At 35.9% G+C, this 14955-nt stretch overlaps 1 protein-coding gene across 1 annotated transcript in view; it reads right to left on the reverse strand.

The window, feature by feature from the left end:
• LOC148942822 (glycine--tRNA ligase-like) overlaps positions 1–14955 on the reverse strand; it is a 51320-nt gene that overhangs the window by 23332 nt on the left and 13033 nt on the right. Inside the window, exon 3 of the mRNA XM_089102259.1 lies at positions 10774–10891. Coding sequence (XP_088958385.1) covers positions 10774–10891 — 118 coding nt within the window. The remainder of the gene's footprint in view (positions 1–10773; positions 10892–14955) is intronic.

Here is a 14955-nt window from a genome sequence, read left to right on the forward strand (position 1 = left end):
TATCTAGCCTTGTTTGCAAAGTGACTGGTATTCCACTGTACACTCTATCGTTTGAACAAAAATCCTATAGAACTCTGTACGAGTTGACCATGCAATCCCTAGATCGGGACTCTCAACTATTTGAAAATGGAATAACCGATTCAATGTTTTCAAAAAATCATGGGGTTATTGCTTTGGATTTGTCAGGTGCACAGGATATGACCATAGTACGAACAGGGACTGTACGTTTAGAGTTTACATTTGGCAATGCTCTGACTGAGAGTATCACGCTAGTATCACTGAGTCAATTTGAAACCTATTTGGAAATCACGCCCGACGGCAGTGTTCTACTAGACCTAGCACCATCAACACAAACCAAATAATCAACGTATTTAGTATGTATCTATACATGTCCCAGTACAAGTCCTATTGCATACCGTCAGACTTCATTGAAAAAATTCCACGTGTTAACAACATCCTAATCATTGTTAATAGCAGTCCATCGACTTTGAAGACCGGCCATTGGCTATGCATCTTTCAAACAGGAAAGAATATTGATTTTTTTGGATCCTCTAGGCCTATCGTATAAATTCTACGCACCATACATCAGCAACTTTATTTAAAGCAGTGGGACAACCATTATTCAAAATCTACGAAGAGTACAAGATTTAACGACTAAGACATGTGGCTTTCATGCACTACTCTTTTTCATGTTCAGATGTCGTGGCTACACCTACAACCAGTTTCTCAACATCTACGTTGACCCACCTCAATTGAACGACTTTCTAGTGGAGAATATATTTACACGTGTATTTAATATTGATTTTAGTGCCATAATAATAAATTGTTATAAAGATTTATGTGAAATTGTTTATTAATAAAAAAAATTATATAATTGATAAAAAAACGACTTTTATACTCTTTAGATTTCATCCACTACTAGGTATTTGTCGACAAAAACTAGTGCAGGTAGATTATTTGAATTCACAGTATACTGATTCTGATGTACTGCACTGTCGAGATCAACTTTTCTACAGTAGAGCGTGACTTCACTCTTGTCATATCTCTTTTTATAGTCAATAATACTATTCGCATTCATTCTATAGAATTCAAATGATTAAATTTGCTTATTTGAAGAAATTTCACAAACAGTGTCCTCAAGTGTCTAATCACATTCCGTCACAGCCAAATAAAAATCAGTGGGCTTATAATCATAACACCCAGTGTCTTCACAACGGTGACGTAGAAACCATATTCTTTTGTTGTTCCAACAGTTGAATCGTTGACCCGGTTCCTCCTCCCAGAACAATCTAAAACCACGACGATACCAATCTCGTAGCAATAAACTAAAATCACGGTTAGGATTCTTTCCAATCATACCGGGATATTTACTCTCCCACTGCTTGCATTTATCATAATGACAATTGGAACATAGTTGACCTCTAGGATGAGAGTCACACACCTCTTCAAGACAGGAATTACAACCTTTAATTTGTACAGCATATCCTCTATGCAATTTACACGGGTTGCATAATCTACACTTTTCATCACACTCCTCAATCATTGTGCAATTCTCACATGATGACCAGCTGCCCTGTGTGTACATACATAACGGACATGTATGGAACATTTTGTCATGTGTTAACGCTCTCACTGCCACAATGGAACTGAACTAGCAACAAAAAAAAGTCTGAGAGAGAGAGAGAGGAGTAAATCATCCTTGAACACCATCTTTCTTATGAAAAAAAGTCCTAAATTTCTAAACTAATGATTAAAAGCATATCAACAGAGTAATTTTGTCGTGTCTTGATCAATATATCAATAAATTGTGTAAATGCATTTGGATCACGTTGTCGAAGATTCATACAATAGTCTAATGATGGAGAATCAGTTTTCATTATATCGACAAGCATTCCTCGAGACAATATCTTCCTTATAATATACAACTCTAGAAAATCATCATCTATAATTAAATGTTTTTCCATATGAACTAGAGTCCTCATGATTCGCTCTTTCTCGAATCTATCCATTTTTAGAGTCCTAACTCTCTCACAACCAACTTCAGACTAAACAGATTTTCTTTTTTCTACTCTAGAAAATATATGTTTGTCTACTATAGAAAGAAAAAAATACCATTAATTTAGAAACAATTTTATTGAACATAATAACAATAGTAATATTCACTGATGCATTTTGTTCTCATCAATATATTTCGATAGGACATCTAATGTAGACCGAAGTTTATTTATATGGCGAATATTCACTTTTCCAGCAAAACACAGCTGCTCCTCCTGTTTAAACTTGCTTAATGATATCACATACCCAGCATACATAATATCCAATTCAAGACATAATCTACAGCCAGCGGTTATTTCCACAGCTATATTAGGTACCCGTATATCGTTGCTGATGTTGCTATCGGTTCCATCATTAATCTCCAATAGTGTAAATGCACCACTAATTTTTTTTTCACTAATATCCTTGCAAATAAACTATTCTCTTTGAATTCAAGTATCTTACTAATATGAATTGTAAAGAAAACTATTCCTTTTATTCAAATCCTAATCACCAATCAAGTTATACTCACTCCTCTTGGCAAAGGTGTAATGACCTGTAGAATAGGTCTACCAGAAAAACCTGTTTGGTACGGGCACGTACGCAAAGTATATACCTTCAAGCAAATTCCACATGATATTTCAAATTACTATACCTTCTATAGAAATGATACCTCTTTGCAAATGACCCTGGTAACCCCAATTCGTTCGAAACCTACACACATATCTATGCCTCAGGCGTATATTCGCGTGTATATTTTCAAGTGCCTATGCCCTTACTACTGTCATTTGAGTGGAAATTGAAAGTTCTAGTTCACTTTTTAAGATTCAAAAGAAATCGGAGGGTAACCAGCCCCCAACGCCCTTTTTTTTCCCAAATGCATCCGTTAAACATTTGAGACAGCCAAATTGTTAAAAATAGTTGAAAGATAATACAACAAAACTCCGGTGTCGACACAACCCCCCAGGACCCGGGGCAGGAACTGCAAGTTATGCCTTGGGGGCATATATGGTTATTATGGAAGGGATGCTCCTAAAAACTTCAAAGAGGGCTCATTTGATTGGAAATTATAAGTTCTAGTTCACTTTTTAAGAGTCAAAAGAGATTGGAGGGCAACTAGCCCCCCTCTCTAAGCCCTTTCCTCCTCAAACCCATCCGATAAGAACTTTGAGGTAGTTGTTTTTTTTTTAAATAGTTAAAAGATCATATAACAAAAACTCCGGGGTCGCCCCAACCCCGCAGGGCCCGAGGGGAGGCGTTGTAAGTTATGCCCTGGGGGAATAAATATATGGTTCTTATGGAAGGGATGATCATAAAAACTTCAGAGAGGGCTCATTTGATTGGAAATTGAAAATTCTAGTTCACTTTTTAAGAGTAAAAAGAGATTGAAGGATAACCAGCCCCCCCCCCACATCTTTTTCCCCAAATGCGTCCGATAAAAACTTTGAGGTAGCCACTTTGTTAAAAATAGTTCATAGATAATATAACCAAAACTCCGGTGGTCGACACAACCCCCTAGGACCCAGGAACAGGCGCAGTAAGTTATGCCCTGGGGACATATATGGTTCTTATGGAAAGGATGCTAGCATAAACTTCAAAGAGGGCTCATTTGATTGGAACTTGAAAGTTGTAGTTCCCTTTTTAAGAGTCAAAAGCGATCGGAGGGCAACCCCCCCCCCCCTCCATGCCCTATTTTCCTCAAACCAATCCGATAAGAACTTTGAGAGAGCCATTTTTTCAAAATGGTTCCAAGATCATATTTACGAAAACTCCGGGGTTGACACAGCTCTTCAGGGCCCGGGGTAGGCGTTGTAAGTTATGCCCTGGGGACATATATGGTTCTTATGGAAAAAATGCTCGTATAAACTTCAGAGGGCTCATTTGATTGGAAATTGAAAGTTCTAGTTCACTTTTTAAGAGTAAGAAGAGATCGGAGGGTAACCATCCCCCCCCCGCTCATCAGTTTCCCCCAAATACATACGCTATAAATTTTGAGGTAACCATTTTGTTAAAAGTAGTTCAAAAGTTACATAACAAAAACTCAGGTGTCGACACAACCCCCCAGGGCCTGGGGGCAGGCTATGTAAGTTACGCCCTGGGGACATATATGGTTCTTATGAAAGGGATTCTCATGTAAACTTCAGAGAGGGCTCATTTGATTAGAAATTGAAAGTTATAGTTCGCTTTTTAAGAGTCAAAAGATATACGAGGGCAACTAGCCCCCCCCCCCAACACACACACCCTATTTTTTCCCCAAACCCATCCAATAAAAACTTTGAGATAGTCTTTTCGTTGAAAATAGTTCAAAGGCCAGATAAGAAAAACTCCTATGCCAACAGAACACCCCAGGGCAGGCGTTGTATGTAATGCTCTGGGGACACATATGGTTCTTATGGAAGGGATGCCCGTAAAAACTTCGAAGATAGCTCATTTCATTGGAAATTGCAAGTTCTGATTCACTTGTTAAGAGTCAAAAGAGATCGAAGGGCAACTAGCCCCCCCCCCCCTTCTACACCTTTTTTCCTCAAACCCATCCTATAAGAACTTTGAGGTAGCCATTTTTTTAAATAGTTCAAAGATCATATAACAAAAACTTCGGGGTCGACCGTAGCCCCCAGGGCCCGAGGGAAGGCGTTGAAAGTTATGCCCTAGGGGAATATATGGTTCTTTTGGAAGGGATGCTCGTAAGAACTTCAGAGAGGGCTCATTTGATTGGAAATTGAAAGTTCAAGTTCACTTTTTAAGAGTAAAAAGAGATCGGAGGGTATCCAGTCCCCCCACAACTTTTTTCCCCAAATACATCCGTTAAAGATTTTGAGGTAGCCATTTTGTTAAAAATAGTTAGCTCATTTCATTGGAAATTGAAAGTTCTGATTCACTTTTTAAGAGTCAAAAGAGATCGAAGGGCACCTAGCCTCCCCCCCCCCCTCTACACCCTTTTTCCTCAAACCCATCCGATAAGAAATTTGAGGTAGCCATTTTTTTTTAAATAGTTCAAAAACCATATAACAAAAATTCCGGTGTCAATACAACCCCCCAGGGCCCGGGGGCAGGCGTTGTAAATTATGCCCTGGGGTCATATATGGTTATTATGTAAGGAATGCTCGTATAAACTTCAGAGAGGGCTTATTTGATTGGGAATTGAAAGTTCTAGTTCACTTTTTAAGAGTCAAAAGAGATCGGAGGGCAACTAGCCCCCCCCCCCTAAAAGCCCTTTTTTCCTCAAACCCATCCGATAAGAGCTTTGAGAGCCATTTTTTAAAAATGCTTCAAAGATCATTTATCAAAAACTCCGGGGTTGACACAGCCCCTCAGGGCCCGAGGGTACGCGTTGTAAGTTATGCCCTGTGGGAATATATGGTTTTTATGGAAAGGATGCTCGTAAAAACTTCTGAGAGGGCTCATTTGATTGGAAATTGAGAGTTCTAGTTCAGTTTTTGAGAGTCAAAAGAGAATGGACGGCAACAAGCCCCCTCCCATTTTCTTTTTCCCCAAATACATCTAATAAAAATTATGAGAGATCCATTTTGCTAAAAATAGTTCAGAAGTCAGCTAACAAGAACTCAGGCGTCTACACACCCCCCCAGGGCCAGGGGGCAGGCTTTGTCAGTTATGCCCTGGGGACATGTATGGTTTTTATGAAAGGGATGCTCGTATAAATTTCAGAAGGGCTCATTTGATTGGAAATTGAAAGTTCGATTTCACTTTTTAAGAGTCAAAAGAGATCCGAGGGCAACTAGCCCCCTCCCATCCCACACCTTTTTCCACACTCATCCGATGAAAATTTTGAGATAGCCATTTTGTTAAAAATAGTTTGAAGGTCAGATAAGAAAAAAACTCTGGTGTCGATATAACCCCCAAAGGCCCGGGGGCATGTGTTCTAAGTTAAACCCTGAGGGGATGTATATGCTCGTATAAACTTCGTAGAGGGCTCATTTGGTTGGAAATTGAAGGTTCTAGTTCAATTTTTAAGAGTCAAGAGATCGCAGGGCAACTAGCCCCCCCCCCCTCCCCGCCCTTTTGCCCCCAAACTCATCCAATAAAAATTTTGAGATAGCCATTTTGTTAAAAAATAGTTCAAACAGCAGAAAATAAAAACTCCGAGATTGACACAAACCCATTTTTTTACTTTGATATTGTCACTTTGATACTTTGATGAACATTTGATTTTGAAGAAAAAAAGTTTTAATTTGAAATAAGGAATTTTTAAAAATTTGAAACTTTTTGCAATCAAAAACGAACAAAATAAATTAGAAAAATTGCAAAAAAGAAGTATTTCAAAGAAAAGTAAAGGCCATTTTAAACTTAAGATCAGCAGATACAAATACCTGTTAAAATTCCAACTCAAAACGACCAGAAATTACTATTAAAGAAGAAATGAAACCCAAAACGAACAGAAATTAAATAAACAATCATAGCAAAAGATATACAACAAGCAGTAACATAAATGAATAAATAAATCTTAAAGCGAGTAATGCTTAAATTTAATATGCAAATCAAGGTTAAAACGAATAAAAATATTTTGGTATTGAAGTATAAATGAAACCCAAAACAAATAGAAATTAAATAAACAATCAATGCAAACAACCATACAATAGATAGTAATGTAAATGAATAAATAAATCTTAAAACGAGTGAAACTTCAATTGATTATGCAAATCAAGCTTGAAGCGAACAAAAATGACTACAAACAAGAGTTTGGGTATCGCCTTCTTCTCTCACTGTAAAAGTTTAAGACCTACTACGTCATTGGCGCTTTACTGAAAACTGTATGTGCCTTTAACAGCCTTGGAAAGTATAAACAAAATCAAACTGAATATTTGACATATAATGATATTAATTATTGAATGATCCATCAGTTCAAGATTTTATTTCACTGTAATTTTCATTTTCAATGCTGTAATAACTGTAAAAGAAAATATTTGTAACATAATTCGCTTGCAGTTAAGCGCCAATGACGCAGTAGGCTTTTGGTTTTTATTTACAGTTAAGGAAGGAGGCAGTATCCAAACACTTGTTAGTAGTGAAACTATATTCGTCTTGAACAATGTTAGAAAGAACTAATAAATTAAATTGAATATCTGATGTATAATGATATTAATTGCTGAAAGCTCATCAGTTCAAAATTTTACAGTAATTTTAGTGTTTATTTTCAATATTAAGTACCAAAGAAGATATTTGTAATAAATTTCGTTTTCAGTAAAGCACCAATGACGCAGTAGGTTTTAGGCTTTTACAGTGAGAGAAGGAGGTCATACCCAAACTCTTGTTGGTAGTGATTGTTTTTCGGTTCAATCTTGATTTGCATATCCAATTTAAGTGTCACTCGTTTTGAGATTTATTTATTAATTTACATTAGTACTTATTGTATGTTTGATTGTTTATTTAATTTCTGTTCGTTTTGAGTTTCATTTATACTTCGATAGCAAAATATTTTTTTTTTCGTTTTAAGCTTGATTTACATATTAAATTTAAGCATTAATAGCTTTAAGATTTATTTATTCATTTATATTATTACGTGTTGTATGTTTTTTTGCTATGATTGTTTATCTTAAGTTTAAATGCCCTATACTTTTCCACCAAAAACTTTTTTTTTGAAAAGTTTTTTTCTAATTAATTTCGGAATAAAATAGACAGGACTTAGTTTGTTTTATATGAATCGACAAAAGCCAATCTATCTGAATCAACACTAGTTCTAATAAATCAAGGGAGATGCGTTGTAGTTTACGTATTATCCAACTATGAGACATGATTTTACTGTGTAGAAACACAAAAAAGAGGTTCACCGGAGTACCGGGAAAACCTCCTAACAGCGGAGATAACCTGGCTCGTGGAAGGGTATATGGTTATGCGTTTGTATGCCAAGTCGTATTTGGTAATAATACAGCATCTTACATCATAAGTAATTGTCAAAAATCATTTAAATATTTTGATTGTTCTGCACATAAACAGAACAATTGATGGCAAACAAACTATTGACGCTTATATTATCCTGAATAGTTGCAAAATGTGCTGTACAGATATTTACAAAGACCTTGGCCAGATACGAAAGCAGATACGAGGGGAGGAGGAAAAGTTCATCACCCTACCCCCCCCACCCCCTGCCAAGACAAAACGAAAATCCAGAACGTGCAAATAATACGGTCGTTTACGGGCCTGGCTCCGAGCACAATGTGTACCTTTGAAATGACATCCAATCGACATAATGCCTAAAAAACCAACAACTACTACGTATTTCATAGTTCTGCGCCTAAACATTGTAGCTTATTGGGATTACAACCTTTTAACACTTTGGATTCCACAGAAGCTCGGTCATTTATCTTCAAAAATGGATTTAAATAAAGATAAAGTTTTATTCAGAAAGGAGACTAAAAAAAGACCAAAAAGAGTTACTTTGAAAGAAAATAAGACTTTATATCAATTTTTATTTCTTCAAGCACCCACTACGAACGGATCGGATCATCCTGCTCCTAAAAAAAATTAGTAGAAATTTCCTAATTGATAAAATCCGATCAGATAAGATGGATTAAAAATCTGGTCCTCCCGATAAAGAAAAAATCAGGAGAATTTTTTCCAGATGTTTCCTCCACCAGTTTCGGAATTTAGAATAATCCTTTATACAAATCAAGTGAAAAACCTGCTGCCGCCAGTTATCACAGAGACCAAACAAAAATTTTGGCACAGTTATTGATCTGATTACCCGAAGAAGGAAACGCCAATAAAACAGTGTTTCTTAAAGAGTCTTTAAGGCAAATAAATATAAGACAGATTATACTCAAGAATGACTTTCACAACCATATTTTTAGTGGACTCAATTCTATCACCAAACGTCCGAGGCGAAAGTGCCGAATGAGCCAGGTATATTTTGATATGGGACACATAAAAGACATAAATACACAGGATTTGGGATTTCAGTCCTTTCACTCTCAACATTAACTTAAAAAGCGAAAAGTTCAATGAATGAAAGAATGATATTTATTGCCCGTTTTTAAACAACAGTTAACAAACGGAGCAATAATAATAAGAATAATAATAAAAGACATAATGAGATATAACATAATCAACACAATAAAAAAGAAGAAAAACTTCGAACCAATCAGCTAAAATAAAACAAATATACATCACTTTAAGAAAATAAAATGTAAAAAAAATGGTTCAGAGCAAGCCAACTTCTAAATTTTGGGTACCCATTTGACTGATCGTACACCAAACAGTTCATATTTTAAAAATGTGGTTCTATTCCACTTTTTAGGACTATGATGAGAGAAAGGTTGAGTGGCTAAGACACGTTTACCGATGAATCATGAAAGATTACCAGAGATCGTCCTTATCGGTTATCCATCTACGGCTAAACAAAAATCAGGTCGTCCCCGAATTGGTGGGAAGAAATCGTAAGAAAGGGATTAAAAGAAATTTTAAATTCATGGGAGGGTGTAAAGATGGGAGCTTTGAATAGATTGGGATAGAGAAACTGGGCGAAGCTATAATGATCTCTGGCGGCTTGGTGCTGCAGTTAGTCGTTAGTAGTAATATTGTAGTAGCAATAAGGGAGGGCTCTTTTTCCCCCTTCCGACAGAGTGGACCATATGAGAGATAACGACAGAAAGTATGGGATAACAATAACACCATAAAGGCCTACCAGCAAAATTTACCACGAGCAAAGAATCCGTATCTACGGCGGACTTTATTTGCAAAACGCTGGACTATAGCCAATCGAGTAGATTTGACATTTGACGCCGACAGAAGGCTCAGATAAGCAAAAGTACTAGAAGCGACACATACGAGTACTTGATTACAATGCAGAACAGAAGCGGTAAAAGGCCATTAAGAACGAAGGTCAAACGTAAGTGTTTCAGTTTTACGCTCATTAAACGAAACACTAACCTTACAATACTCATTTAACAGGCTAGAAGAATTTTCCTCAATTCGGCAAGAAGATTTGCTAGCACTCGGGATATTATCAGTATAATTTAGGAGCGTAATATCTATTCCAGAAACAACTCTGTACTACAACCTACTAGGGCTTAACAACACAATTATTATACAAAGGAGGGGAACCGGTAGCTCACTGGTTAATGGCTTTATATACAGGAATCAATACGACAGACCTATTAGTCGGTGTATATAACCCGGAAAAAATTATCTGTACTTTTAACTTAAGGTACAGTGCTCTAACAGTTATAACAATAAACCCAGACAGACCGTGCTGACGAGCACTTAAAAGAAGCTGCTTTTGTATGTCTTTTAATTGTTCTAAAACGGTTCATGTAGTCGCTCCAATCATAGTTTCCTTAGTGAACAAGCCCATTTGAGTCTCAGATAGACGTACATTACTTGGGCAACGTGAAATCTTGTAGCAGCAATGGTTAGCTTCACCAAACAAAGTGTAGCAGGAGCAACACTTTGATTGACTTTCTTTGCCATTGATAAAAAACACTGTAGTTGCCAAAGTTTTGAATTTTTCAAAAGGGTATATCCAAAGAAGACCGTCCCAAATTGCGATGTTTCTAGTTAAATCAATTTTATTTTCTATTTCATGACCCAATCAATATTCTTACTTTTAAAATCTATCATGCATAAAAACTAATGTTGCATTACTGTTTTCCAAAACAAAACCTAACCCACTTTATATTGTTATTGCCTAACTATATTCAAACTACTTAACTTCACTTTAAAAAAAAAAAAATAAATAAAAAAAAATAAAAATATATATAAATACATATTAATGACAGTACATACCCTTCCTGTTTGATTGACGATTCAATGATATTAATATCCACTTTTTCAATTTCCTCGAGAACTATCTTTACTTCAGCTTCAAATTGTTCTCTAATTTTGGCTTTTATGAGCACTACTTCTGAAAAAACGATAATAAAGACTATTAAAAAGTGATTAGAGGAGATACTACTACTCATGCTACTAAAGTAATGACAGAAACTAAAAGTCAACGATAAAAGAAAGCTTTTCTCATGTCACACACACACAAAAAAAGAAGATGAAAAAGGGAATACAGATATAGACTACACAAATTCTTAACTAAAACTGAGTGATATATAGCGAAAAGACCCATGGCTTAAGGTTGAGTTTCCCATTTGCATTAATCTCACTGCTAAGTTACTATTACATTCAATTCAATAGTGCAATCCAAACAGAAACAACAGAAAAATATTTTACATATGACAAGATTAGTTAAATTTATCTTTTGGTTTGATGTGCACATTTTGGGACACAATCTGAAGTGCAATTTAAAAATTTTTTCTTTAAAAAGTCGGTACACACTAAAAGATCTTAAATGAGAGATATTTACTTAGTAGGCATTGCACAATCTCTAATATGAAAACTCACATAGGTCACGAAATATACCATTCGGATTTTAACTAAATTCTTGAAACATACCAAAAATTCTTCTGGCAGAGTTTTCATTCAGCCAAATGGTTTAGCATACAAAAAGAAATTCTAGAATTGCAATTCGAAAAACCCGAAAAATCGAGACATTTTCTGTCAGATTTTTTCTTGGTCCACCCATAGAAAAGCATTCATCGAGGGTTTTTACATCTAGAGAAGTGAGTATCAAACAGTTCTTGGTAAGGAACTGTATGTACGAAGCGACTCGACTCAAAAGTAACCGAAACTCTAAAAAACGGAATTTTGATACAAATAGTGTGGTAAAGCTTTCTAATTTAGTTAATTATTAAATTAGTAAAAATATATATGACGCAAATATAAAGTTTTCAAAATACCACTTTTTAAGATAAGGATACAAATCGTGGAATGTGTGGGCTTGGAGGGAACTTGCTCAATAACCAATTTCCTGGCTAAATGCGTCAATTTACCGGAAGAACGTGGTTAGGTTTTTCATATATATACACCGATTTTTGAGACTGAAGGCAGACTTTTGGCCTTGCCATGTTACCATCTGCCCGTTTGTTTCTCCTGATAAAGACGTTGGACGTTGTTTTGTACCCTTTCGCGTCTAAGCATCTCATTTATATTTGATTGTTGTTTAGTGAGCCTTGTGGGCTACTTGGGAGAGCCAGTCCCATTAGACAGACAATACCTAAGTATATTATCGGATAAATGAATAAAAGTATTGTGTTTTAGACGAACTCTCTACGATCCATTTTTAGCCTCTCAAACATACCCAGTCGGTACGCCTCATTAGTTTGGTCGCAGCTTAAGGCACGCTACCAAAAGGTCAATTAAATGAGGGCTGGACTTCATATTATCTATAAAGGGAGAATAAATGCATTTGAGACTACACCACCCAAATACCATAAATAACGCTTCATAAAAACTGGGGGTTACTACAAAAACTGGGTCGACAAGGCTAGATAAAAATAGTAAATTAAAATAAAATGGCTTTACCAGAGGAAAAAATGACTTCCCTATCAACAATACTTGAAATTGCAAAAATTATACCAGAATACACGGGAAATTCAGATGTAGATGAGTTTATCGAAAAATTAAAAATTTTCGACGAACTAACAGAATTGGTTGAAGATAAGGTCAAAGAGCAATGCGTTGCAGCCAGATTAAAGGGAAGCGCCCTTAAATATTTTGAAGCAATTAAGGAAAAAGAGCCCAAGGACATCAGTACTATAATTGAATCTTTTAAAACAAGATTGATTGAGACAAGCATCTCCGAGAGGCTTAGAACAGAGGTAGTCACATTCCATACCTCAACTAGTATCAGGGAATATGCAGAAAAAATTTGTAGATCCGTGTGTTTACAATTAGAGAAAGGCGGAAATGACGAGACAGTACTAAAAGTACAACTACATACTTTTACCCAAGGGTTACCAAAAAAGTTATTAAGACTAATATTATCGCGGAAACCTGAAAATTTAGAGCAGGCTATAATACTAGTCGAAACAGAGGTAAAAATTGACGAATCTATGAAAAAGTTTGACAAAATGTCAATAAATAACGCAGGAGCCCAAGAAAATATAAAATATGAAAGATGACGGAACAGGGTGAACTTTGAAGAGCCGAGTCATAAACCAAAAAGGCATGATAGGGGCCAAAGGTTACTATCTAGGGAGATAGCTGATAAATTCCACGACCTTGAGAGATTTGCAGCTAATAAATATAGAAAATAAGGGCACCCTCCCCCACCAAAGACAGATAGTTGGGGAACCAACAAGGACGTATCAAAAATATTTATAAATAACCAGGAAATAAACAAACAGATTAAGATAAACTTTTATTGTTATTATTGTAGCAAACCAAACCAGTCTGCAGCAGATTGCAGGCTTAGACTACGCAAAGAAGGCCAGACATACAAAACAGAACACCAGTTCAGATTGCAAGGGGACAGAAATTTAGGAAGGCAGGGACCAAATAATACTTGGCAAACACCTAATAATATTCCTGAATTCAGGCCTAGAAGGCAAATGGTTAATAATACCCAGGGTCAAAGTAGCAGCGCTGAAGAAAACTGGGATATTCCTAGACATTTTTGATCAAACAGTGGGCATTTAAACGGAGAATCCAGCTTGTAAGGGTCGACACAGCTGTTTCATTACAAGAACCCCTATATAGTTTAGAATGTTGTGATACAAATGCGAATAATAATAATCTACCGGCTCTGCGTTGTTTTAAAATTGAGTGTTTTCAAAATTTACCATATTTACTAGATACAGGCGCATCTAAATCATTAATTCGAGAGGAAGTCTTTAATAAATTTCCTCCTAGTGTCAAAAATCGAGTACGCAGACGCAAAAATACCCTAATATCAGTGACAGGGCGCAAGCTGACAATTTTTGGAGAATGTCCGCTAAAATTTAGTGCAGAGGATAAAGAAATAACAGTAACAGTAATAATATGCAAGCAGCTACCATTTTCTTGTATTCTAGGAGTAGATGCCATCAGAAAATATAGGATTGCATGGGAGCCCATATCCAATACAATCACAATAAACCAGGCAATTGAAAGTAATAGGCAAATTTGCGTAACAACAAATAAAGAAAGTGAAGATTCGAATTTTAACCTAAAAATAAGCGGAAAAATCACAATAGAAGGGGGAATGACAGCGCAAGTCCTAGCTACATTAAGTGAAACAGAAGGAAAGGTTAAAACGATGGATGCCGTGATAGGGGGGAACACCATAAAAGAATACCCAATGACTTCCGTTGAAAATCAAATTTTATATATTGAAAAGGGTATAACATACTTAAAACTATCAAATCTAAGTAATGATAAAATATAACTGAGACAGGTAGAACTTAGATCAGTAGAAAAGATTTCAGGATCAAAAATAAAATCTCTAAACAGTCCAGAATTAAAATTCAACTTAACTTTTAGCCCCAAAAATTTATCTTCATTAAAACTGAATATCCAAAAAGATTATGAACTAACAGACGTGGACTTACCGTAATAATTTGGCTTAAAGAACTGACTGTGCGGCGTAAAAACCAGTGTAGAAAATACTCTGTATTAATTCCTATAGTCTATTACACAATGCAAATCAAATTGCGGGCCAACTAAATTAATCGCAAACAAGATCTCAACCGCGGTCCCGCCACCCCCGTATGTGTCGTATAAAAAACCTTATAATTTAAAGCCATGTCTAGAAAGAAAAATAAAATAAATGGAAGATAGGGTTATAATTTAAGAAACCATTAGTAATTGTTGCTTTCCGCTAGGGATAGTATTAAAAAAAGATAGTACTGGGATATTATGTATAGAGTTTAGAGCACTCAATGCCAACACAGTTACAGATAAAATGAAGCTACCAAGAATTGATTAGATTTTAGATGCGTTAGCGGGGTCAAAATATTAAACTAGTTTTGATTTAATAGCAGGATATTTGCAAATCGCTTTAGATGCAGAAACTAAGCATAAGGCTACAGTAATCTTAGACAATGGCAGAACGTTCACATTTCAACGGATGCCATTTGGCTTATCATTTAGTCCAAATTG

This window comes from Artemia sp. Qi Xiang Cuo, chromosome 16, assembly GCF_049724085.1.
Source record: "Artemia sp. Qi Xiang Cuo chromosome 16, ASM4972408v1, whole genome shotgun sequence".
In the NCBI taxonomy this organism is placed as follows: domain Eukaryota; kingdom Metazoa; phylum Arthropoda; class Branchiopoda; order Anostraca; family Artemiidae; genus Artemia; species Artemia sp. Qi Xiang Cuo.